Below are 24,511 nucleotides of genomic sequence, written 5' to 3'. Positions count from 1 at the left end.
TAAACGGCATCACATGCAGAGAATAGTTTCAATACTTCAGAAAGCACATCATATCAGTGCTCGAGGACTGACGTCAGCAGAGGGGACGGCGCTGATTGGTTTACAATGCCGGAAACGGAAGACGGCAGGAAAATCGCTCTCCGTCTGGTTGAGGAAGCAGACGGACTATTGTTTATGTTTTTATCCGAAAATAACCTATAAAGCACAGAGAAATGACTTTAATATAACGGCGATCGGCGGAATAATTCGAAACAATCCAAGCTGTGCGTTTGTTTTAGAGGAGTGTTTTATATTTTGTGGGATTTTTTATAGGTTGTGTGTGTGTGTTGTTAAGATTTAAGGCCAGTTCAAGCACAAATTATCAATTGTGATTAAAATTACAGTCAGAGGAGCTTCAGACACAGAGAACAGGTAACTATATCGACAAAAAAACCACTATATATATACACGTTATTGCTTCTATGTTTAATAGCTGTGAACAATTCACTGTATTCATCTTTTATACAATAAAAACCAATTAATCCTCAGATTATTTGTAAAATATATGATTGTCATTTCTTAATTCAGTCTGTTCTTTGATCAAGTCTATATTTCTGTTCTGATCAGTGAGTAATAATTTAACATATGCCAAATAATAAATGATCAATAATTCTCATGAGTTCAGGCTTTTTTGTAAAATGTGTCTGTTCTGCTCTTCTGTTATCAGTGTCTTTTATTTAATTAGTGATCAATATCATAAAGTCCAACATTTATTTAATGATATATTTATTATTTGTTGATTCCTGATGCCCTATATTTTTCTTCCCCAGATCATCAAAAATATATTTCGTCAGTTTTTTCAGCTGCAGTGCCCGGCAGAAGCTGTCCACCGTCCCTTTGGTTACCGGTTGTTCAGGGATTTTTTAGTTAGTTTATCATGTACGCCGTACCTCCGGGAACAGCTGTGCCAGGAAACCGAAGAAGGCGGGCGGGCACGGCTCTACCCAAACAGCCAGAGCGGAGCCTGGCGTCTGCGCTGCCCGGGGCTCTCTCCATCACTGCACTGTGTACGGCTCTAGCAGAACCAGCCTGGCTCCGTGTTCACGGAGGAAGCTGCCCCAGACAAGAGCTCGGTGTCACTGACGTCTTGGGATACATCGATGAGAAACTTATTGAGGGTTGGTATCATGGGTAGATGAATGGACATATGCACGTAGTGCACAATACAAATGTGTGTGGTATCACACTTAACTATACACTCACTGTGTGTATAATAGTGAGATTTGAACATTTATAGGTCGTTGCCTCGTTGGAGACAACACGGATTAATGTAAAGACATATTTATTGCTGTGAATAAACAACCTGTTTCTTAATTCTATCCCACAGATTTCTGCATCAACTCTCAGTCTGTTCTACTCTTTAGGGTCATTGCTGCTTTCTGTTTCTTGGGTATTCTGTGCAGCTTGACCGCATTTCTGCTGGATGTTTTTGGACCCAAACATCCAGCTCTGAAGATCACACGCAGATACGCCTTCGCTCACATTCTCACAGGTACGAAGGCACCGAACTCAGCCTGTCGTCCTCAGATGTGTTTTAGTCTTTTTTCCTGAATGGTATCAATAATATTTCTGTATTCTAGTGCTCCAGTGTGCCACGGTGATCGGTTTCTGCTACTGGGCCTCTGAACTCATCCTGTCCCTGCAACAGCAACACAAGAAGTATCACGGTTCGCTCATCTACGTCACGTTTGCCATCAGCTTCTACCTGGTGGCCGGTGCTGGCGGAGCTTCAATTTTAGCCACAGCGGCCAACCTGCTCCGTCATTACCCCACCGAGGAGGAGGAGCAAGCGCTGGAGCTCCTGTCAGAGATGGAGGACAGCAATGAAACATACCCGGTTGACTACGACATCGCCAACCAGTTTCAGCCTCCACCTGCGTACACACCCTGATCACCACCCGCTGTTTCTTTCTCCACGCGCGCTCACCGCTCGACGCCACTTCTGCCCTTACGTGCCACCATTAGCCTTGAAAAGACTGAGAGACGTACAGATTTTAGGTTCCCGTTATAAAAAGTAATATATGTATATTCAGTATTCCGGAGCGCCTTCGTCCACACACTTAAAGTTTTCCTTTCGTCTGGCAGAGCTTGTGCGCATGGAATAAAACAAAGAGAATAATAATGGCAGTGCTTATAGAATTTCTGATGGTAGTTTGCATGTATCTGGCAGCGAAAACTCCCACACAGATTTAGAAAAATAAAACATATTTTTGGCACGCTTTATTACCTAAAGACTTGCGAAGCGTCGCTGTGCTTATTGAAGATGTGTTTACAGCCTCTTTGGTAAACTAAACTTGGGGAATTATGAAAGTCTCTATGTTGTTTTATGTTTCATCATCTTTAACTTCTCTTTTTTTTTTAAATGCTATTCAACATTTTAGGCTTTCAGAGCGCCACCTTTGTCATGTTATGTTTTATTTTCTTTGATTTTCATTTGTGGAAACTTGATTTTATCTTGCAAGGTATCAAATTATAATTGTATTTATTTCAGTAGTAACCCACAAATGCTGGTGTAGTTATACCAAATGCTTGTGCAATCTCCCTAACACATTAAAAACATATATATTTGACATTTTGAAAATTGAATATATTTCAAAACGCTTTTAGTCGGTAATGATAATGTTGCTTTAAAGGTTCTTGAACGTTCGCGCACAGATAAAACGATTTATTATTTATTATTGGGTTTAAACAGAGTCTCAAAGCCAGTTTGATAATCTGATTATAATTTGGAAGCGTTCAGGTTTGCCAACATCACGTTGTGAGTGTATTTTGTATTCATTGGAATTTTTTGTATCTGTTTTTGGTGAAATCGTGTTTGGTGTGTATTGGTGGTCACAGTGAGTGAATGTCCAGATGAAAGTCTTAACACGTTTGTATCCACAATTTACATCGAGATTTTGCTCTGATCTGATTATTTTTGATAAAATCACCGCATGACACATGTTGCATTAATGGTTGTGATTGTGAAGATTTGACACCATGTTGTCTGATTTTTGATAATCTGGTGGTTTTTGTGTTTTGCGTTATCTCTTGTTTCCTCGTTGTGTTTTTTTTAAATGTTTACTGACATGTAAAGTGTTTAAAACACGAAAAAGTAAAAAAACATCACAATCAAAACGTCTTGCGCGTGCGTCTGTGTTTATAGAGCGCGCGCGGTTGTCATGGTGACTTGATGGTCCATGGATCCAGGAAGCGACGCGGCGCGTCTCGCCGGCTTCACCTCAGAAAAATGACCATCATTTGATCAAATACTCGAAGTAAATCATCACAATATCATCGCATATTAACGACGGTCGTGTTAATGTGATGAAATGTTAATAAAATATTGACCGGATGGTGATAAGTGACGGAACTAACTGAATTATGGTAATGAGGTATGCCGTATGCAAATGAGGACAGACTCGTGTAAGGTAACGGACCTCCATAAATCAACTTGTGTATGGTTTAGTTGAGATAAAACGGGTTGATTTAAGCTTTACAGTGTGCTGTAGTGATGTTTTGTAGATGAATCCTTTAAAGGTGTGTTTAGGTCTACAGTACATTGTGTTTATTCACATATATGGCACGGATCCATTTCTAATATCTTTATTATCTAAATAGTAGCATGTCCACCAGCAATCTGCCGCCCTTGAGAAACTTACCCAGCTGGTCCAGGGTCAGAGATCTGGACAGGGTGAGATACCCCAGACTTCTGTCTAGCGACTGTGTGGTCAGATGTCCATCTGTGAACATCAAGAGTCCAAAAGCAGCTGCTCGGCCCTGTGTGGATGAAGATGGGAGACGCGTCACATCTCTGCAGAAAGACATTCTGTTCCTTCAACAACAACATAAAGACACGCTGGAGAGACTGCATGCTGAAATCGAACATCTGAAGCGTGTTAATAAAGGTTTACAAGAAACAAGTTCATTTGAAAAGGTTACAGCTGAACTTAGAGGGATAGTTCGCTCAAAAATGTCCTCATTTACTCACCCTCAGGTTGTTTCAAAACTAGGCCTACATTTCTTTGTTCTGTTAAACACAAAGAAAGATATTTGTAAGAATGTCAGCAATTTTCAGTTCTGTGACATCATCCACTACCATAGTAGAAATCTTTTTTTTTGTTCTGTTGAACACAAAGTGAGATATTTTGAAGAATCTAGGAACACAAACAGCTCTGGGGCACCTTTCACTACCATTTCATTTTTCCTACTATGGCAGTCAATGATGTCACAGACTTGAAAATTGCTAACATTCTTCCAAATATCTTTCTCTGTAATTAATACAGGTATGAAATGACACTAGGGTGAGCAAATGATGATTTTTGGGTGAACTATCTCTATAAAACAAACCATTTTTTTAGAAAGTTAAGAAATAATCGTTTAGATTTGTGCATTTGTCCGACATTTTTATTCAAAGCAACTTATAGAACATTCATGCTATTTATGCATTGTGTCTCCAATAGGCTGTGAAATATGTGTTTTATTTACAGAATTACAATATCAGTTGGTTATGGAGCATCAGCATTCTCCAAAAGGTCAGCTAGATTTGAAATGAAGTCTTCTGTCATATAGTCATACTCTCTTCAATGATCTTGCATTGCTAACTGTGCAGTGGAAAGGTTTTATTTTTTAACGCATCGTTGTTTAATGTGCTGTTAGTCTTATAACCCAGCAAACTTTCCTACAGATTCTATCCGGTCCAACAGTGACTCCTCCAAATCCAGCAGCAAGGAGAAGAATTCTCAGTGTCGATCCATTAGGTGACTATGGTTTGTGGTAAATCTCTATAATCCTGCTATTAGCATCTCTGATTAACTGACCTCACCTCACCACATAAATCACACTGTTGTTTACCCTCTCCTCTTTAACTCCATCCAGCTCTGAGGAGGAGCGCGAGGAGGCCGCGGGGTCTGCCGTCACATCTCTGCTTCCTCTGAGGATCACCTGCAGTCCGTCTCAGCATCCTCGCACCCCGACCCTGAGCGAGTGTGAGGTCATCATCCGTCAGCTTCATCACGCCAACATCTCACAGTATCAGGAGGTCAGGAGGGTTTGGTTGGGTGTGTGCATTAGGATCAATGTGGGGAATATGTCGAATGTGATGCCCGTGTTCTTTGTCTCAGCTTGTGCAGGTCAAGAATATTCTCAGAGACGGTGTGTTGAACAAAAAGAAATCGTCCGCTGAAGCTGTTTCTCTCGCATGCTGTCTCTGTGACAACACCAGGTGTGATGTTATTTTACTGAGTGAATCTTATGAAACCAGACAACATGTCTAGCTCATATTTGACTCCAAAATGTAATTTCTTATTTTTCTTGTAGACCGGTTTTGTGAGATTCACCCTAACATTACATTATTTAATAAAACTGAACTATAGTACAAATAATAATCGAGAATCTGTCATTACTTCTCACTTTCAGGACTGATGCTTATCAACATTTTCCAAAGCTACCTCTCAAACCACTGCCGAAAAAACAGTAGGTTGACTTCAGAGCATCTCTCCGCGGAAAACTGCAGACATGATGTATTCCCAAAAAATGTTTTGTCGTTTCACCCCCAGACATCGCAGCCAGAGCAACAGAGGAGAAACTTTGGAGAAATTTCTGCCAGCCATCAAACGCAACTTCAGCAGCACCATGTCAGAACGGCAAAGAAAAGCTCAAGACGTGCACAAGATGCGTTTTAGAAGAACTGTGAACTCCTAACTTTAATTGTGATAATTAAACCTGACTAATAAAGTACAACTACTATTCTGTATGTGACATCTTTGGTTTTTGTAATTAGGAACTCTTAGAATTGAATTAAATGAAATCTTTTTCAACATTTCATATACGTAGTTGTTACATTTTATGCCCGTGTCTGTAAGGAAGAAGAAACAGAAGGCAGGTGAAATATGTATTTTGTATTTTGAGTGAGTCGAGTCGGTGTCTGTGTCGCCTAATGAACTAAATAAGAAACTTTCCAGAGTTGCAGCCAAACGTCCAGGACAAGATGAGAACTAAGATGCTCATTTATCTAAAGCAAGATCCCAACAAACAAATCCAGACACAACGGCTGCTTTAAATCCAATGTCATTCACATCATCCCTGTACACACATGCGGTCTTCTGTATAACCTTGTTGAGAAGTTACCCGCTGGTTTTTATAGCACAGGATCTGACCGACCGTCGACTCTACCTGCTGGATGATCGCCGAATATCCCAGCAGACACCACATTGAATTACTGGGATTAAGAACCGGATTAAGTAATGGGTTTTACAGTCCGCTATCTCGTTCAATTTAACACTGAGACTCTGCAGTCCTGAAGCTGCTGTTTGACACGTTCATCCAATTTACATTTACACAATAACAACACAATTCATGAGCAGTTTTTATTGTGGATCAATACATCGATATCATGCAATGCTGGTGATATTTCATTATAAATGATTGTTTGTTAAAGCAATTTATGAGCATGTGCAAACAAGAATGATGCTCGATATATTAGAATAATGCAATGGATGTAATTAGCCAATATAAATTAAACAAAAGATGTTTAAAAACATGTCTTAAAGGGACAGTTCACCCAAAAATAAAAATTCTGTCTTCATTTATTCACTCTCATGTGACTCTTTTTTTCAGTGTAACACAAAAGAAGATAATTTGAGAAAATTTGACAGAATTTTCCACATATAATGTAAAAAACAGTTTTTTAACAGATTGTTCATGTATTATTGAAATACGCTAAAAACACGTAAAATTACAGAATAAGACCGCAAATAAAAAACCAGAGGAAAACATGTAATTTTACAGGGAAAAATATTATTTTACAGTTTATTTTTTGCGCTGGAGTTGCCAGAAAATTTCAGTTTTTAAACAGGTTGTTTTTACAGTTTATTTTTGAAATGTGGTCAAGAACTGTAAAATTCCAAAAAAGACCGCAAATTTATAGGAAAAGCAGGGAAAACCATTTATAATATATCATTATATCCTATAATTTTACAGAAAAAATGTTGCTCCAGCTGACTGAATGTTTGGTTACCAACATTCTTTAAAATATCTTCTTGTGGGTTCTGCAGAAGAAAACAAGTCATACAGGTTTGGAATGACATCAGAATGAGAAATTGTTTTTTTTTGGGAACCATCCTTTTAAGATTTTTAAGAATCCTTTCAGTTATTTTTGATTTTCTGCTCCAGTGTGTCAATAGGAGAAACCAATTTTAGATTTCCAAGTCTTAAAGCATTATGTTCAACAAAAGAACTCCTGCAACAGATGGTTTGTCCCCCTGATCTCAACATCATGAAGTCTGGGATTACACGAAGAGACAGCTACCGAGACCGGCTAAATCCATAGAAGAGTTTTCATAGAAGAAACTTCTTTCCAACTATACACATATACCACATGGGCCTATTACATATACAAAATATGCATTCATAGTTTAAAGCGATAGATTTATCATCATTAAATAGCGTAGAAATGTGCACAGCTCTGATGTGAGTGCAGTGCGGTCACAGTCTGTTTAAGGGGTAAATGCGGGTCATCAGATGGTCACAGTACCATACAAGTCTACGGGTGTTGGCCTAATGACTTACGGTAATAAGATAATAGAGGAAGGTATTATTAGATAGGCAATGAAGAAAGGAAAAGGGTTGCTCAGACAAAGTATCTTAACTTCTCAGAAACGCAGCTTACGGGGTGACGTTTCAGATAAAACATCGGTATAAAAGACACGGGTTTCCTTTGCTGCAGATTGCACGTATCGCGTTCAGTCTTAATCGAGCACCTCGTGTCATTGCTTTACGTCTCTACAGTAAACTCAAAAAGATCAATCATGTTGGCATCACGGGCACTCCTTGCCAAGCAAACTGCGGCTGTGCTGTTGCGCCGGCCCGCATGTCTGATGCACCATGGGGGAGACTGGGGCAACTGGGGCAATACCAACGTGGCTGTGGTAAGATGGTCAAGACTGGCACAGCTACAATGAAAGTGCACGGGACAGATAAACTGTAGTTAGTTAAGAGGTGATTTAGTCTGTTCACGGTTTGGTGTCTGCTGTTGAAGGTTTTCTCAGGCTGTGGTTGGTGGGACGGAACTGACGTCCATGAGGCCACCTAGTAAGTATGAAACTCTACTAAATAAGCAATAGTGCAGTCAAATGAACACCATCATTAAAAACCATTAGGATCTTAATGAATGAGTTTTATTCACTATATTATTATTGTGAAATGTTGTGTTAAGAATGTTAATATCTTGTTTTGAAGCACAATGTATCATCTGAGCCGTAATGGAGCACGTTTCCAGATCTTTGCACCCAACCAGCAGCAGATGCACGTTATGGACCACGTGAGGATGCAGCCGGCATCTAGCGACAACAGGTGAACATCACACTCATTACATATTCTCTTACATATTACATATTATAACAGAAGAATCGCGGTAAATTACAGAATATTTCTTCGGTAAAATTGTGGGTTTATATTTTTAAAAACTTTTTTCTAGGCCTTTAATTTGAATGCGTCTGCTGTGGTCATGTTTAAAGCTTCATGTTCCAAAGTAACGGTTCTTATTTCTTATTCTGATAATGAAAATTAACCATGTTTTTACTATAGTAGTTTAGTAAAACCATAGTAACCACAAATTTGCCATTGTCTCGCTACAGTAACCACAGTTAACCATTGTATTTGTAATAAAAATAAAGTAACCCGCATGGTAATCAATCTGCCAAAAACAATAGTTACTGCATATTTACTTGAGTAAAAGCATGCTTATTGAAGCTTATTACGCTTATTACAGTAAAACTATGATGGATGCATAAACATGGTTTTTCATGGTAGTAACGTACTATTTTACTATTCATAAATTCTTTTTAAAACTTTATTTTGATGAGTTAAAGTAGTAAAACCATAATGATAAACTGAAATGACCAATGTAATTGTATAAAAATCAAGGCATCAAAAAATGACAGTGTGTGCCACGTAAATGCATAGTACATGAATATGGAAATCATTCAGTACATATCAAAATACCATAGTATTACCCTCTCATACCAGCAAATGTGCCACAGTACCGCCTGACTCCAGGATGATGATGTCAGATCTGTTTCTTGTGTGCAGAAACATGATGATTGAATCGGCTCGATTCAGTCACGGTCAGGGCATGACGCAGATGAAGGATCTGTCTAAACTCGATGTCAACAGTTTCGATGCCGTCATCTTCCCTGGAGGCCACGGGATAGTCAAGAACCTGTGAGATACAGTTTTATTGATGAAAATGCAAATCCTGACAGTAAAGACACACACATACACACACACACACACACACGCACACACACACACGCACACACACACACACACACACATAGAGTCCACTGGCACGCATGTGTGATATGTGATGAGCCTCAGATGAAAAGCTGTTCTATCACTGTTACTCACCTAATGTCTCTATTCCTGGAGTGAAATCCTCTTATCCTTCTATGTATCAAATGTTAAAGTCTGAGAGGAAATGCCTGGCAATGAATGACAGTAATCCACGTCTGATCCCAAATCAGAGCACCAAGACCTTTAGCACATCTAAATTTCATGCCATAAACCTAAAAGCCTTTAGGGGGCCCTAAGCAGAATTTTTTTAGGGGGGCCCTTCGTGCACACTATGAATCTAAAACACCCAATTCTAATAGTTGTAGCTGTGTTTGGAATGTAGGAATGTCATAAAAACAAAAACACATAAACCTTGCATTACAAGTGTATTGTGATTGTCAAAACATTTGATGATTTTATTACTTCCAATTTTAGGTGAACTTTCCCTTTAAATGTTGAGCACAGACCATACAGGGACTTTATTGTTAAATGCATTTGCAAACTGTTTGCAAAGATTTCTATTAAAAAAATCTATGTAACCTATAACCTTTACAACCTATAAACACTTTCAAAGCCACACAGTTTGCCCTTTTAGTGTGAGGATGATTTAATATGTTTTATTTTTGGCAAGTGTATTTTACTTGATGTCCATTAAATTAATTTACAATATGCATGCATTTATTCTTAACCTTATCTCAAATAAACGCTAAATTGACTGATGATTATAAATTACATGAATCACGTAAATTACATATTTTCATCTAAATCAGCATTTTGTCGTTTGCATCAGTGGATACTGTCGGTCGTTCAACATTTCTATCGCTAAACACTAAACATTGTGTGTCATGAATATATCACAAAAAAACGGTAATTTCATGTGCTCTTGGGGGCCCTCAGGTGGCTACGGGGCCCTAGGCAGCTGCTTAGTTCGCTTATGCCTTGGGCCGGCTCTGCATAAACTGAATAGAGGGAGACTGAAGATATGGTTGATCTGAGCTAAATTGAGATATTTGACAAAACATTTTTTGACAATCTCGAGTTAGTGATGTGTCTTCTCACGAGCAGGTCCACCTTCAACAAAGACGGCAAAGACTGTAAGCTGAACAATGACGTGGAGAGGATTCTGAAGGAATTCCATCGCGCTCGCAAACCCATCGGGTATCTGTCTAACTCGGAACAAATCCTCGACATGAATATAAACACATCATTGTAAATGAATGGATTGTCCTCTTTCTTTGGCTCAGTCTGGCCAGCATGGCTCCTCTCCTGGCCTGCCGAGTGCTGCCCAATCTGGAGATCACGATGGGTTACGAGCGCGACGAAAGCAGCCGCTGGGGTCGCTGGCCCAACACCAACATGGTGCAAGCGGTGAAGAGCATGGGCGCCCGTCACAACAACCGCGAACCTTATATATCCTTTCACTGAGTCAGAGACAAAACTCACGAAATCTTCACCCTTATGGTGTTCAAAACCCGTATGTGACTCTTTCTTCGGTGGAGCGCAAAAGAAGATATTTTGAGAAACGTGGTTTTGTGTTCATTCAATGGAAGTCAATGGAGGTCAATGGTGTTCGGTTATCAACGTTCTTCAAAATATCTTCTTTTGTGTTCTGCAGAAGAAAGAAAGCCATACGGGTTTGGAATGACATGAGCATGAATAAATTATGAAATAACACTGATATAGGTTTTTTTTTTGTACAAAATGTGTACATTTTTGAGTTGTGAGTGGACAACATTTAACATTCACATTCACTAATTTATCAGATGGTTTTACTCATATCTTCCTAACAAGAAACATTGACATTTATTTTAAATTTTGTGAAAAGCACAATTGAAGCCAAAATCTCCAGAAGTGTAATGAAATACAGAATGCATCTTCAAATTGCATCTACACTCTAAAAAACAACACAATCTGTTCTTAATTAAACACATCTCTGTGTTTAGTGAAGGACAGCACATGTTGTGTTACTTTTAACTCAGCCTTGTGTTGTCCGTGTCTTTCATTTAAACACAAAATGACACCAAGTGTTAAAATGACACAAAAATTGTAACATATCACTTTTGAGAGTGTAAGCAAATGATGTCACGGCAGGAAATTGTCTTTAACTGCTCATCTCACGAGGCTCATGTGGACGAGAAGAACAAGGTGATCAGCACTCCGACCTTCATGTGGGAGACAGACTATCATTATCATTACATCTTTGACGGTATCGGAAACATGGTCAAACACGTCATGCGTATGACTGCCAAGTGATTCCCGAGAAGAAGGCTTTCACACTTAACTTTAGGTTGACCTGAACCTGCTGTCATGTGGGCATACAGAGAGCAATTAAAAACATTTCATGCAACACGTGTGTGTGTTATTTCAATAGTGGTCTCTGACATGAGTGATGATTGGTTTGTAAAAGAAAAAGGCAATCTCGGTATGACAGTAGTGTTTCTGGGAAACACTTTATTTGACAAGCATATAAAAACAAGTAGCATTAATGAAAACTACATACAAGAACATATAAAAACACTTTTTACAAAAATCTTCAAACGTATTACAAAAATGTACAGCAGCATCTTAAATATAAGATAGATTTTCTTACAACTTTTTAAGAAAGTTCTCTTAAAACATTTATGAAATCTGGGAAACAATGACATTATGAACATTATGAACAGAGAAGAGATAACCACATACATTAATGTCAAGATTTATATGGAAACATTTATATGTTTTCTTTCAGCCATGTTATAAATACTCCTCAAAGCCGCTCAATCGAGTTCTTTGTTTTAAAGTGAAGTAAAAACATTTTATGGTTTTGTTTGGAAGAGTTAATAACATCAAGTAAATAATCAAAAAAATGAAGCATTTCGTTTTTGCTAGGCTTCTTATTCATGTTGGCGCTGAATGTTTTACAAGGAAATTGTCTGAGGATATTCAGTTTCAAGATGAATGATGCTCAAATATGAACACAGTAAACACATGTTTGTGCATCATTATTGTATATACATGTACTCAAGTTGTTTGAAATGAAAACTATAAAACCGTATTCTCAGTTGCAGTATTGGATTGTCAAAGCTGACTACGCTGTTGTTTGGTTGTGGTATTTTTTCCAGACTCTATTTCCAACAACAAATATCAACATTAATACAAAACATTTTGTATCTTTCGAGCGAAACTGTACTACATTTCATAGCTACTGCATTAGTCTGGACACAGACATTCAATCTGGGATCGAAGACTTACAGATAAATACATACACCAACAGAGGACAGATCTATAAACTACACTTCAAAAAAACTTTTCAAGTTTAAAAGAAAACATTAGAAACGGAATGGACCTCGCAAGACCCTTCAATCAGCTGTGGGATGAAGCATCAAGGCCTCTCAAGGTTATTCAAGTCATTTCTCAGGTTTGTACTAATTCATCTTCACTGGGACGCTCTGAAAACAAAAACACAAAGCTTGTAGTTAGTTGTCTTCTAGTGAAACATCAAGTTTTGCATTATGATAATATTACAATCATTTAAAAGCAAGTTTAAATGTCATAAAAAAGTGCAAAACAGACTTAAAAGAATAATTCACCCCAATAAAAATCTGTCTTCACATCTTACTCCAAACCCACATGACTGACTGACTTAAAGGATACAAAAAAGGAGATGATTTAATGAACGTCCAGTTCATTTGCCTAATTTTCACAAAAACTTAGCATGCTGACCACCATGACACCTCAAGTCATCTTGGGTTTACCTTGCATTGTTCATACTAAAACAATAAAAATGATGTCATATGTCAACCCAGCTGCCATGATTGTACTGTGCCAAAATGCTTAAATATTGGGTTTTAAGATAACCATCAAACTGCATAGACTTCCCTGCTGATACTATTCTGGTTTGTACAAAAAATGTTTTGCCCTCGTATTCAATTGATTCGTAGGAAGAGTCATTAAAGAAGAAAGTCAGTCATAAAGGTTTGGGACCACATGAGAGTGAATGAATGATGACAGATGTTTGGGTGAACTCCTCTTTTCTATGTAGGTCATAGGTCAAAGGATTGTAAGGGAGGGGTCACACCAGAGCAGTGCAGAGCTGGAATCAGAGTCTGGGTCAGGGGGGATGCCGGGGTCTCGGGAGCAGGATTCTTGAGCTCTGAGATACTCCTGAAACTCTTGTCTCAGGGCATTGAAGCGGGCATCGCTGAGGGAACGACTGTACCGCCGCTGGGGAGGCTGGGATACAAGGGGAGAACTGATGGAATACAGGCCTAAGAAGAGAGGAACGGAGGAGTGAGGGAGGACAGGGGGCAATCAAAAGTAAAACGTCAAATAGGGAACAAATAAAACACGTTGAAGAGATCAAGTTCTTACGTTTACTCTGGGCATCCTGGAGGCCAGCGGTGGAGGGCGGCAGATCACGCTTCAACTCCCTGCCTCGCCCAAAGCCCGCTTGGGGCCGTTCCATCTTCATGGCCTCCAGGATATTAGGATCGGCAGAGTATTCCGCAGAATCCCATTCGTAACTCTCATCTACAGATGGGTTTCTTCTACACACACACATATACACAGTGAGATTTGTACAAAATAATACAAACACACACAGCAAAAAAAAAAAATCCAATGGCAACTATGATAGTCCATCAGTGTTTTGCCTCAGTTGTGTCTGTGTATCACCTTTTAGACCTCTGTTCTTGCATGCCTGAGTCTGTCTTGAGTCTCTCACTCTCTTCAGTGGTCTCCGGTGAGCTCAGTAAGGTGGGGGTAATGGAAAGAGACTGGCGCAGGTGTCCATACGGGCCCACGCTACCCCTTCCACTGCTCTGACTGGCGAAACTCGCTCTCCCCCCATCTCCTCCCCTGCCGTCCGTCTCTGGACAAACCCTGACTGAACTCACCCCCCTGTCCACCTCTTTCGGGAAGTCCTGCTCTCGTTGAGGAAAGGCTGCACGATACGGTGAGGGCCAGCTGTAACCCCTCGGGAGGAAAGGCCTTTGCGGGACCCTTCTAGGTTCTGACGGATGCAAATATCCCCCTCTCGCCACAGGTCCGGGTGGGCCAAACGGTCTGAAGGGAACTTGCGGGACATACTTGTGCTGAATTGACCTTAGCGTGTCCTGATAGGACAGAGGCCACCGTGAGACGCCTGGAAAGACGGCAGCCTGTCGACGCGGGTCCGGCCCCGGTATAGAAGGGTGAGATGATTCAAAGTATCTTGGATTAAAGGGTGCTGGCCCTCGCCACATTGAACCTGACATGGGATAGTAGGGTGCAGGGGTGTGACCCAAACTATAGGATTTGACCCTTAAATCTGGATGGGGTAACACATCTCTGTAACATCTCTCAGAGATGTAAGTTCGTGGATTTTCATGATGTTCCCATCTTGGAAAACCTAAACTGATGGACTTTTTAAGAAAAGAACGTGGCTGCCCAACTCCAGAGAAGTTCCTACATGGACCAACGCTAAGTGACTTCTTCATCAAAGGCACCGGAGCTTGACAGATGCGTGAGGCTATCATATTTTTTCTTTCTCCCTGAGGTCTGTGAGGTTGTTCAGATCTACAGTCTAGACTTTGAGGACTGGAAACTATGGCTGCCACACTTTTAGCTGTGTTTATTAATGTCTGCGCTGGAATCTGTTTAGTACTGTCTTGTCTTTGAGACCCAAATCTTTTTTGACAAAGCAAAGGTTGTACTGAACTTTGTTCTTTCTCTTTATGTGATAACAAACCTTTATTGCTTGTGGGTTCAGAATTTAAAACACTAGCAGGTTTAGAATGAGTTATCTGGGTGCTACCCTCATAAACAACCCCATTGTGATGATTACTGACAATCTTAGACTGGTCTTGATCATGTTTTTCCCAAGTTTTGGGTACTAGGTCAGGTTCACACCCTAACAGCATCCCAGTGTCTGGTTGTACGCTGGGCTCGATGGATTCTGAAGGTTCAGTCACATCTACAGGATCATCTACGCTCATCTCGATGAACCCTGGAAGACTCAAATATTCCAGGATAGCGCTGGTCTGAACGGGAGACATCCTTACCGGGGGAGCTTTTATTAATTCTGACATTCTAGAGAAATTTGATTGATCACTTTCAGCCTCATTTTCAAACACCGTGAGCGGAGATATCCGACTGGGGCTGTCATAGAAGACGCATTTGTCGCTCTCTCGAGATCGAGCCCTGATAGCCTCCTTCTCTTGCTCATTGTATGGTAACAGGGAGCGGGGTTCCTCCCTCACCATATCATTTCTCTTTGCTGCTACTTTCTGATGGTCATAGGGCAGTGTAGAGCAGTCTGAATGATTATGACTCCGACTGACTTTGTGCTCAGTTCTTACAAGCTCTGTGTGTGTAACGCATGTGTCTCCATCTCTTTCTGTCATTGCATGGTGCAGTTCTGACGGTTGAAGACTCAATGGCACAGGAGAGGATGATCTACATGCTGAAACATCTGTTAGCATTTTCTTCTCTTGCTTCCAATCCTCCTCTGCTAAATTCTTGTTGGACGACTCCTGGTCCTCCTCCGAGGGTCTCTCTGGGCATCGTGTCCTGCTCTGGTCAGCTCTAAAGGGAGACAGGCAATTCCTGCTTGAAAACAGAAGCGAGAGAGAAGTGTTTTGTGTGGCTTGTGAACATGAGACGTCTGCATCCACGGAGTCTTCTGCTTTGACAATGTCTTGTTGACGTGTGTGAGGGTACAGGCAGCGAGGAGTGTTTCCTTCAGAAAGGCTCTGAGCCGGAACCAGACTGGTGGGTGACGTCACTGGACTAATATCCCACTGGACGTATGAAGAAGAAGGAAGTAGCCTCTCCATGGGACTGCTGGTGTTTCCAAAATAACAGCCCCTTCTATAATCCGACACACGCTGGGCCAAGCTGCTAGGTCGTGCTTTTTGACGTAAATGGATGTCTTGAGGCTTCCAAATGGGGTCTTCGGACTCAACGCATGTCCATTTTCGTAAGGGGCTTACAGACTTGGCTCGCCTCTGTTCTGTTTCATGCACCTGTGCTCTTTGGTTGGACGTGTAGCACTCTAGCTCCCTTTCAATTTGCTCACGTTCCTTCACCAGTCTCAGGCATTTGCTCAAGTTGTCTCTTTCTCGTTCTCCATCGAGCTGAGACGTCACAGTGCTGAGCTCCGTCAGCTGGCTGTCTCCATCGATGGGCTGGTAACCTGTCTGATGTAGCAGTCTCTCTCTCTCTAAACCTCGTGCTCTCCTGGTTAGACTCGGGAATATGTCCTCTCTTTGGCTGGCACTCTGGTATTTTCTCTTTTCACTGCAGTCTGAATAAAAGCTGGTCCTCTCCAGCAAAGCCTCAGAACAGCCCTGCTCACCATCTGAATAGAAGCAGCCATGCCGTGAGAAGTTTCTGGCCATCGCCCGCACTCTCCCAGGGGAGTGAGAGGGTCTCTCTTGGTTTGGAGGGGTCACAGTTAACGTCTCTCTCTGTCCATTCTTCTCCGAACTTACAGAATTGGAATCTTTGGAAGACGCATTGTTACTGTCTTCAACACACGCTCTACCAGGGGATTGTGGGATTTCTTTTCTGAGGTTCTTGTTGATGTTGGTGAGGGTAGAGTCTTCGAGGGAGGGTTTGATAATAAACCGTCCATCGGGACCTCTGGATATGGATTCAATGGCAGACGTGGGCGATGGAGAGCCTCCGAAGTGGCTCTCAAACAGAGTGTAGCATGGAGTTGGAGAGGATGGAGAGAGAAGCTGCTTCGTCTGATCCTGGTCCTCACCGCGGCCGCTCTTATTAAAGGAGGACCGGTCCGAACGATCGGAGGAGGATGAGCTGGGGAAGAAGTTTAGGGGAGGGCACAACTTAAATTTCAGCACGCTGTCAGGGCTGTCAGAAGGCGAGCCAGCTCTGAGGAGAGGGAAGATGAGAAAACAATTACAGAATTTCTTTAGCATGATAAGATGTTTGAAAGAAATTCATCATGTGTGATATCAATTTATTGCACATGTGATACAGCAACGAAAATGAGGACGCAAAGTGACACATGCATAGCAAGAATGGACACTTACTGCAGAGACGGACTCTTCTGGAGGGCAGAGGGGATATCTGAAATGATGGGGAGGGTGCAAAGTTCATATCATGCCACAGATAATGAGTCAAAAGATGAAATGACAGAAGCAAAGCAGTCTTGGCAGAAATAGAGATGCCATGCATGACAACCCCACTGAGAGTTTCAAACAAATATGTAAACATTCATTATACAGCTGCGGAAAAAATAAGAGACCATTCCAAATTTTTATTGGTTGATGTATTGTGGCCATTCCAGTCCAGTGCATGTTGAATTTAAACTAAATCAAACCTCAGTAGTGACAAAGACATCCAACAGCAATGTGAAAGACTGACAGCATGACAAGACGCATGAAAACTGTGATAAAAAGTCAGGATATCACATAAAAAAAATCATTAAACTTTTCCTAAATACATGTAGAAATATGACTGTTGTGTTGCTTAAAAGTGAATATGAACTAGTTTTCATTGCAGTATTTGAGGTCTGAAAAAATACAGAGCATCTTTTCTGTTATTTTCATAAAAACCATTTTGTTTTTTGGAATTTTGGAGAAATACTGTCAGTAGTTCAAAAAATATAATAATTTTACCTAAACACATACCTATAAATATTAAATTCAGAAAAACTGAAAATTATTTTGAAATGGTCTCTTAGTTTTTTCCGAGTCTGTATTCGTCTTAAATATGATTATAGAGATAAGGCATCAAAATCCATGTTTGGGCACCAAATGATTTTAGGAGCATGCGGAAAACTTCAAATTGTGTTTACAGTGATGCACCTTCAGTTCAAATAAAAATAACTTCATATTCAGAATGCTGTTGTAACGTCATTGCTTTTACCATCTCTCTTCTTCCTTCGCCGTCGGTCTCTCCTTTTGTTCATAACACAAGCCGTCACCAGAGAGAGGACGATGGCAAGAAACAGAAAACACACGCCTCCAATAACGCCGGCCAGCAGCGGCTCAGGAATAGAGGCCAGCAGATTGGGTGGAGCTGGATACATCTCCATACCTGAAGGTCAAACAAAAGGCATTTTTAAAAGGAAAACACTGTTTAACAAAAGGTGTGTCAGCTTTCCAGCGACCACCTGTCCGTCCACACTGAACACAAAACTGTTCCTTGGTAAGGAACACAAAAACCTTTTAAGAACTCATGCCTGCTCTTTGCCAGATTTCACCTCACCTTCAGTTGAAATCAAGACCGATTCGCTGGGCACACCGACAACTTTGTCTCTGCGAGACAGCAGACGGAGCTCATAATCGGAGTCCTGTAATTGAAAAAGAGTAAACATAAGTGCCCTTCCACACCAAGCTGGCATATTCCCAAATGTTTTTCTAACGTTCTACCTTTACCAATCCTTGTACGATCAGTTCTGTCGTGTTGACAGAGATCGTGTCATACAGAGTGAGCCACTCCCCCTTGTCCCGCCTTGCCTGCAGGACAACGGCTGTGATTGGTGGAGAGTCCGCAGCTGGTGGAAGCCACTGCAGTAGTATGCCCACCGACGTTCGATTGGCTGACAGTGAGGTGGGAGGGGCTAATGTTACAATGGCGGTCACCGCAGTGGGAACTTCTGTTGGAGCTGCTGCAGTCGAAAAACACAAAATGAAATGTTTCGGATGATCTTAAAAAATCTTTTTGTACCCTTAAGACAAATGAACAATGGTTTCATTATAGTAAATGTGCAAAGATATGCGTCTGAATGACTGGAGCTAAAGGATGATATGTGTATGTTACAGTTGTATGCATGAAAAGAGATGCTGACCCAGCGTCCTGACGGTGACGATCTCACTGAAGGGTCCAGAGCCCAGCTTGTTTTGTGGAAGAACGCTGAACTGGTAACTCGTGGCAGCTTGCAGTCCTGTCACCAGCATGGAGGTTTTGGACGTCGGCACAGGGACGGACGCCCATTCATGTTTTCTTCTTAGCGTGGCCTTCACCCTGATGAAAACGGAGAGATTACAAGATTTACCAAAAACACAGAAAAAACTATCCACTTGAATCTATTTTTGACGTGACTCACCACACAGTAAATTTCTGTGTGTATCCTCCATCAAAGCTCGGCTCCCAGGACACGTTGGCCTGATTTATCCCCGGATTCACAGACACAGAGGTAACAGCGTGGGGACTCGTACCTAAAGCCAAAAACAGAAACAGCTTGATTTTGACGCATGTGAATGAGGCTCATTTGGAATAAAACCTATTCCCCGTTCCTCTCACCGAGCACTAACACCATGGTTGTAACGCTGACAGTGGCCACACGGTTGGTGACGAGACACTCCCACGCCCCCTGGTGGTCCTTACCGACTGGTCGCAGGACCAGAGAGCCACTGGATAAGACTGTGAATGGCGAACGAGGGGCGGGGCCAGCCTACATCATGTGATGAAGAATCACAACAAGTCATTTTATGTGTTCTATCCAGCTTTCAACAGGAAATATTGTATTAGTCTTCTACACGTGTTACCTTTCTCCACGTGATGTTAGGGGCGGGGTCTCCCTGAGATTGACAGGGTATCGTTAGCTCCCTGCCCACTTCCTGTAGGTACTCGGCACGCGGCGAGACACGGAACGATGGGGGGTCCTGTGGACAACAGCGGATTATTAACAACAAAAAAAGGTTTATGGCAGCATAAAAAAATGAAGGGTGTCATTTACCTCGAGGATAACTTTGGTAGGTTCTGAATGGCCCATGGTCCCGTAGCTGTTATATGCCGTACAGGTGTACATGCCCACCGCATCATCATTGGCTGCGGTTATAAACACAGAACCCTCCGAGTTCACCATCCAGCCTGGAAACTGACCAATCAAGATGAAGAAAACAGTTGATGTCATAGGTCACAATGAGATAAGATGCTTGATGATATAAATATTCATAATGTACCTGCTCCAGGTCTAAAGAGGCTCCATCTTTGGTCCAGTTAACAAACAGCATTGGGGGCTCAGCTTGAACCGGGCACGTGATGGTTCCCCCCCTGCCCGTGGGCAGATACGTCTCACGGGGCATCCGCACTACTCGTGCAGGATCTTTAGGAGACAATGAATCAGGCTGTAAATGCTAGCATTCATTTGATAAACTATTGATTTTATTTTGGAGCATAGTATTAATGACATAGAAGCATTAAAAATGCCCTCACGTTTAACTTTGAGGTAGGCTGACGCGGAGGGTGGCGTCATTAGACCGTTGGTAGGTGTGCAGGTGTAATTCCCAGAATCCTCAGGGATCAGACCCACAATGAGGAGGGTACCGTCCACAAGTATTTTTACCCGTGATTTCAGAGTTCTATAAATACAAACATTCAATACATGATTGCATTACATTATTTTCAACAAAATGTAAAAAATGACACTGAAATTCAAACAAAAGACTTATTTCCAAAACAATAACCATTTTCAATATTCAATAATTTTCAGTTTGTTATTTTTTAAAGAAATGACAACATTCAAGGTTTAATTAAACCATCATTATATAAATTAATAAAAAGCAAACAGACCTATCAATAAAAAATAGTGGGGAAAAACAAGTTTAATTAAAACAAACAAAACCTTAAAATTTTACATGAACCAAAAGGATTAAACAGACGTCATATCATAATACAATTGCCATAGCTCTACAATACAAATATTATTATTTTTTGTACCACAATATGAAATAGATTAATATATTCCTACATTGCTAAAATATATACGTATATGAAAAAAATGATAAAAGTCTTTGTAATTTGTCCAAAATACCACATTTCATAAAAAGCATTTGAACAACTGGCACAACACTACATTTGTCAAAGAAAAGTAAAAATGCTTTTTAAAAGAATATTAATATTAATATGAAGATCTCTTCTTTTCCGAAAAAGAAAATGAGGTTAAAATTGTTAAATACAATAAAAAACAGCCAGGTCAGTAAAGATAACTTTCAAAATTATTCAAGCCGATTCATTATTCACGTCGGCCTGTAACAGTAGGAGACTTACTCGATGTGATGGACGTTTTCACCTTGTTTCCACCACTCATACGTGAGGTTAGAAGGATACGCTTCAGCCTGGCACTGCAGAACAGCATCCTGGGACATGTTCATGGTGGTGTCTTCAGGAGCAATGATGATTACTGGAGGACCTGTTTGAAACGTGGAAGAAGTGTGAATGTATGAATACATGAAAGTAATTTGCTTTGATGCACATTTGAATTTTCACAGGTTTTAGAGTCAGAGATACAGATTTAGCAACATGATTTGCATATTTCCTATTGGAGAATAAAAAAATCAAAATGAACTGCGCTGCAGCAGTGGCACCAATAGGGGGCGGTGTTTGATTGTGTCACAGCCTACAGTTTCTCAAATTGTTTCTATGGTATGTTCCATTTAAGGAAGAAAAGATGAATTTATTAATGACATAACACTGCTGTCCTTCGGAAACCTTTTAAAAAAAAAATTTTTAGCGATTTTTACTGGGTTTTGCAATTTCAAACCCATATGATGTCTTTAAAAGTGCTTGTCAACTTTGACAAAAGTTTTTAATCGTTTCAAAAGTACAGTGTTTCTTCCATTTCCTGAAAAACAGTGAATTTGGACATCCAATGTTTTGGAAGGACAGCGACAATATATTTTTATCTTCATAAACTTCATCCCTCTTACAGACATGCTTCTGGTTTTTGCTGCACATGTGGACAAGACATGACGGGTCACTGACCTTTGACCCGCAGCCGAGTGATGTGGGTAAGGTTCCCTTCAGGGTTGGACACGTGACACTTGTACATTCCAGCGGTTTCTCTCGTAACCTTGCTTAAAGACAAGGTTTCATTGACCACCTGTTGGAAAACATTAATAATTAAGATGTAGAAGAAACATTCAGGGTTAAAACGTTAACAGCTAAAACTGAACTTTACCCTCATTTTCATTTCCTGTTCTGAAAAGGATTCTTTAGTCTTATTCAATGAGGAAAAATAATATAAGGTGGGACTATTTCTTTAGAATAACGGGCATCGATGAATCGTGAACACCAGCAAATTCAATAAAGCAAACAGGTTTACTTTTGATTTCAAATGGACTTTCTGTTAATCGGCTGACGGATTCCTCTTTACCTCAAACGCATCATAGTCCTCAACAGTACTCCAGGTGACGGTGGGTTTGGGGTTTCCGTGAGCATCGCAGCGGAGGGCGAGAGATTCACCCAACATGACCTCCAGAAACGCAGGAGGTGTTGTGATGAACACTGGAGGAGCTACAACACAGATGTCAACCATCAAAACCTCTCAGTGCAAACCGACTGTGTGTGTCTTGAAACCAATGTCGCTTATTGATTAGAACCAAACCTACCCCACTATAACACTACACACGGTGAATTTCATCAAACAAAGTGGAATGTTCTCCAGTACTGATTTGGGTAACAACAAAATATTGCACATCTCTACTCAGCAGAATAAATAAGTGCAGGTGGGAAACGGATGACATCATCGATGACATCATGCCTTTCAGTGGGGGTCAACAATAACCTGAGTGTGATTCATGGGCTAAAATGTTTGCCATCGATTGTTGCCATTATTTATTTAATTTAAACTAGAGCTGTCAAACGATTAATCGCATCCAGAATAAAAGTTTGTGTTTACATAATATATGTCTGTGTACTGTGCATATTACCTTTGTGTTTATAAACACATACACGCATATATTTAAGAAACATATAAAATATAAAAATTAATAAACGTTTATATGTACTTTAAATTATTGGTAAATATAAATAATTAATCTAAAAATGTAAATAAATATATACATACATTTATGTGTTTGTTTTTGTATTTATAAATACAAAATTAATATGCACAATGCACGGACACATATTATGTAAACACAAACTTTTATTCTGGATGCGAATAATCGTGATTAATCGTTTGACAGCCCTAATTTAAACACTCATTTCAATAATGTCGCAATAATATCACTATCATGAATTCCTTTGGCCAGTAATCATGAACATCAATGATGCAAAACGAAGAGACCTTTAAACAACAAGAGGATGTGATTTTCTCATGACCCTGCCATCACACAGACATGTTCGATAGCACACATCATTACACAATGACAGCTTACAAAACCAGTGCTGTGTATATTCTATCCTCAGTAAAAGCCGGTCTGAGGATTCACACACCAGTGGAGAAAGCGTGTGTGTGTGTGAGTTTTTAGAGGGTGTGAATGTTGTCCTGTAGGTGTGATGGAGAGAGTTCAGTGTGGGCAGATGTCAAAAGATTGTAAGCAAAGAGAAAAAGCCTTTAATTTATATTCAATTGTTGACTTCACATCCAACTCGCACAGAAAAATGATCAAAGATTATGCTCTCTTGTTTACTGCAACAAAGCTTTCACATGCATCAACAAGTTTAAAAGTGGCTTTTATCAGATGCTCAATCGTGTTTCATCCAGCATGAATGGAAAACATAACATCACCCTTATAAAAGATTTTTATAGACTGTGCTATGAGATTTTAGCGTAATGTGACAACATGTACTGTATGTATGCTTTCCAAGTGCTTGAAAAAGTTTCCCGTGGTACCTGAGATGGAGAGGAAGTTCCAGGTGCCGTTCCGAAACTCATCCGTGGTTCTGTCCAGCAGAAGAATCCGACATTCAAACCAGCCTTCATCATCCAGAGTTAATTTATCCACCAGCAGACTCGCTCCATGACTGAGAGACACGCGACCTGAACGAAAACAGACCACAGGACCATTATTCAACACCACTTCAGGAAGAAAACGTAAACTTCTTCATGATGAAGACTAATACACAGATACAACATTACAGAACAGTCAAGAACATAACATTAATATTTTTGAGTATTATTTATATTATTAGTAAACATGTACAGTAGAAATGCACGACGCTTAAAACAGATCTCTCTATAATCCATGCGTACAGTGGCACAAACAATTTGGACACTGTATACCCGAAATAACCTTCACAAAGCATCACATCCACATGAAAAGTCTTATAGCCCCAAAAACAAACCACTGAGGAATTTAATGCGTTTATACTGAATTCAGGATGGATGAGAGATTTTAAACACAGATTTTAAATTATGCAGAGATTTGAAACAACGGGTCAGATTACGGTTTACGTTACCTCGCTAAAATGTAACAAAGTAGAACATGTGGTAACAAATGTT

General features: G+C 40.4%; 4 protein-coding genes across 9 annotated transcripts in view; 3 read left to right on the top strand and 1 right to left on the bottom strand.

Moving 5' to 3' along the window:
* Positions 1-114: 114 nt before the first annotated feature.
* On the top strand, positions 115-2,396 carry tmem127 (transmembrane protein 127). Its single transcript, XM_057357517.1, has 4 exons — positions 115-411; positions 810-1,157; positions 1,367-1,531; positions 1,620-2,396. Exons 2-4 carry the CDS (start codon positions 917-919, stop codon positions 1,928-1,930), a joined length of 717 nt encoding a protein of 238 aa, XP_057213500.1. The 5' UTR covers positions 115-411; positions 810-916; the 3' UTR covers positions 1,931-2,396.
* Positions 2,397-3,107: 711 nt separating this feature from the next.
* On the top strand, positions 3,108-6,560 carry LOC130568565 (coiled-coil domain-containing protein 74A). 3 transcript variants are annotated; one of them, XM_057357515.1, is made up of 8 exons: positions 3,108-3,449; positions 3,643-3,926; positions 4,509-4,553; positions 4,706-4,778; positions 4,897-5,059; positions 5,142-5,242; positions 5,437-5,493; positions 5,577-6,560. In XM_057357515.1, the coding sequence occupies exons 2-8, from the start codon at positions 3,644-3,646 to the stop codon at positions 5,719-5,721; spliced, it is 867 nt and encodes a 288-aa protein (XP_057213498.1). In that variant the 5' UTR covers positions 3,108-3,449; position 3,643; the 3' UTR covers positions 5,722-6,560. The 3 variants fall into 3 exon arrangements, with proteins under 3 accessions (XP_057213498.1, XP_057213497.1, XP_057213499.1); XM_057357514.1 differs by having other exon boundaries at positions 3,640-3,926; positions 5,577-6,559; XM_057357516.1 differs by lacking the exon at positions 4,509-4,553 and having other exon boundaries at positions 3,108-3,926.
* Positions 6,561-7,738: 1,178 nt separating this feature from the next.
* Positions 7,739-11,698, top strand: gatd3l (glutamine amidotransferase class 1 domain containing 3, like). Its single transcript, XM_057357412.1, has 7 exons — positions 7,739-7,946; positions 8,057-8,109; positions 8,257-8,370; positions 9,109-9,240; positions 10,417-10,509; positions 10,596-10,761; positions 11,470-11,698. Exons 1-7 carry the CDS (start codon positions 7,827-7,829, stop codon positions 11,602-11,604), a joined length of 813 nt encoding a protein of 270 aa, XP_057213395.1. The 5' UTR covers positions 7,739-7,826; the 3' UTR covers positions 11,605-11,698.
* A 60-nt stretch (positions 11,699-11,758) lies between these two features.
* The window catches only part of igsf9b (immunoglobulin superfamily, member 9b), a 34,310-nt gene continuing 21,557 nt past the window's right edge, over positions 11,759-24,511 (bottom strand). For 2 of the 4 annotated variants that reach the window (XM_057357407.1, XM_057357408.1), the window contains exons 4-22: positions 23,903-24,049; positions 22,439-22,578; positions 22,048-22,165; positions 21,334-21,475; positions 20,500-20,645; positions 20,247-20,389; positions 20,021-20,161; positions 19,830-19,946; positions 19,585-19,735; positions 19,388-19,499; positions 19,130-19,305; positions 18,711-18,949; positions 18,547-18,631; positions 18,205-18,375; positions 17,367-17,403; positions 14,005-17,205; positions 13,702-13,877; positions 13,409-13,598; positions 11,761-12,779 (exon numbers count right to left, since the gene is read on the bottom strand). In XM_057357407.1, coding sequence (XP_057213390.1) covers position 12,779; positions 13,409-13,598; positions 13,702-13,877; positions 14,005-17,205; positions 17,367-17,403; positions 18,205-18,375; positions 18,547-18,631; positions 18,711-18,949; positions 19,130-19,305; positions 19,388-19,499; positions 19,585-19,735; positions 19,830-19,946; positions 20,021-20,161; positions 20,247-20,389; positions 20,500-20,645; positions 21,334-21,475; positions 22,048-22,165; positions 22,439-22,578; positions 23,903-24,049 — 5,633 coding nt within the window. In that variant the 3' untranslated portion in view covers positions 11,761-12,778. Of the gene's footprint in view, positions 12,780-13,408; positions 13,599-13,701; positions 13,878-14,004; positions 17,206-17,366; positions 17,404-18,204; positions 18,376-18,546; positions 18,632-18,710; positions 18,950-19,129; positions 19,306-19,387; positions 19,500-19,584; positions 19,736-19,829; positions 19,947-20,020; positions 20,162-20,246; positions 20,390-20,499; positions 20,646-21,333; positions 21,476-22,047; positions 22,166-22,438; positions 22,579-23,902; positions 24,050-24,511 lie in introns of all 4 variants that reach the window. The other 2 variants (XM_057357411.1, XM_057357410.1) reach the window with 2 other exon arrangements.

Source organism: Triplophysa rosa, linkage group LG17 (assembly GCF_024868665.1).
Source record: "Triplophysa rosa linkage group LG17, Trosa_1v2, whole genome shotgun sequence".
Taxonomy (NCBI): domain Eukaryota; kingdom Metazoa; phylum Chordata; class Actinopteri; order Cypriniformes; family Nemacheilidae; genus Triplophysa; species Triplophysa rosa.
This window is presented reverse-complemented; position numbering and strand designations above follow the sequence as displayed.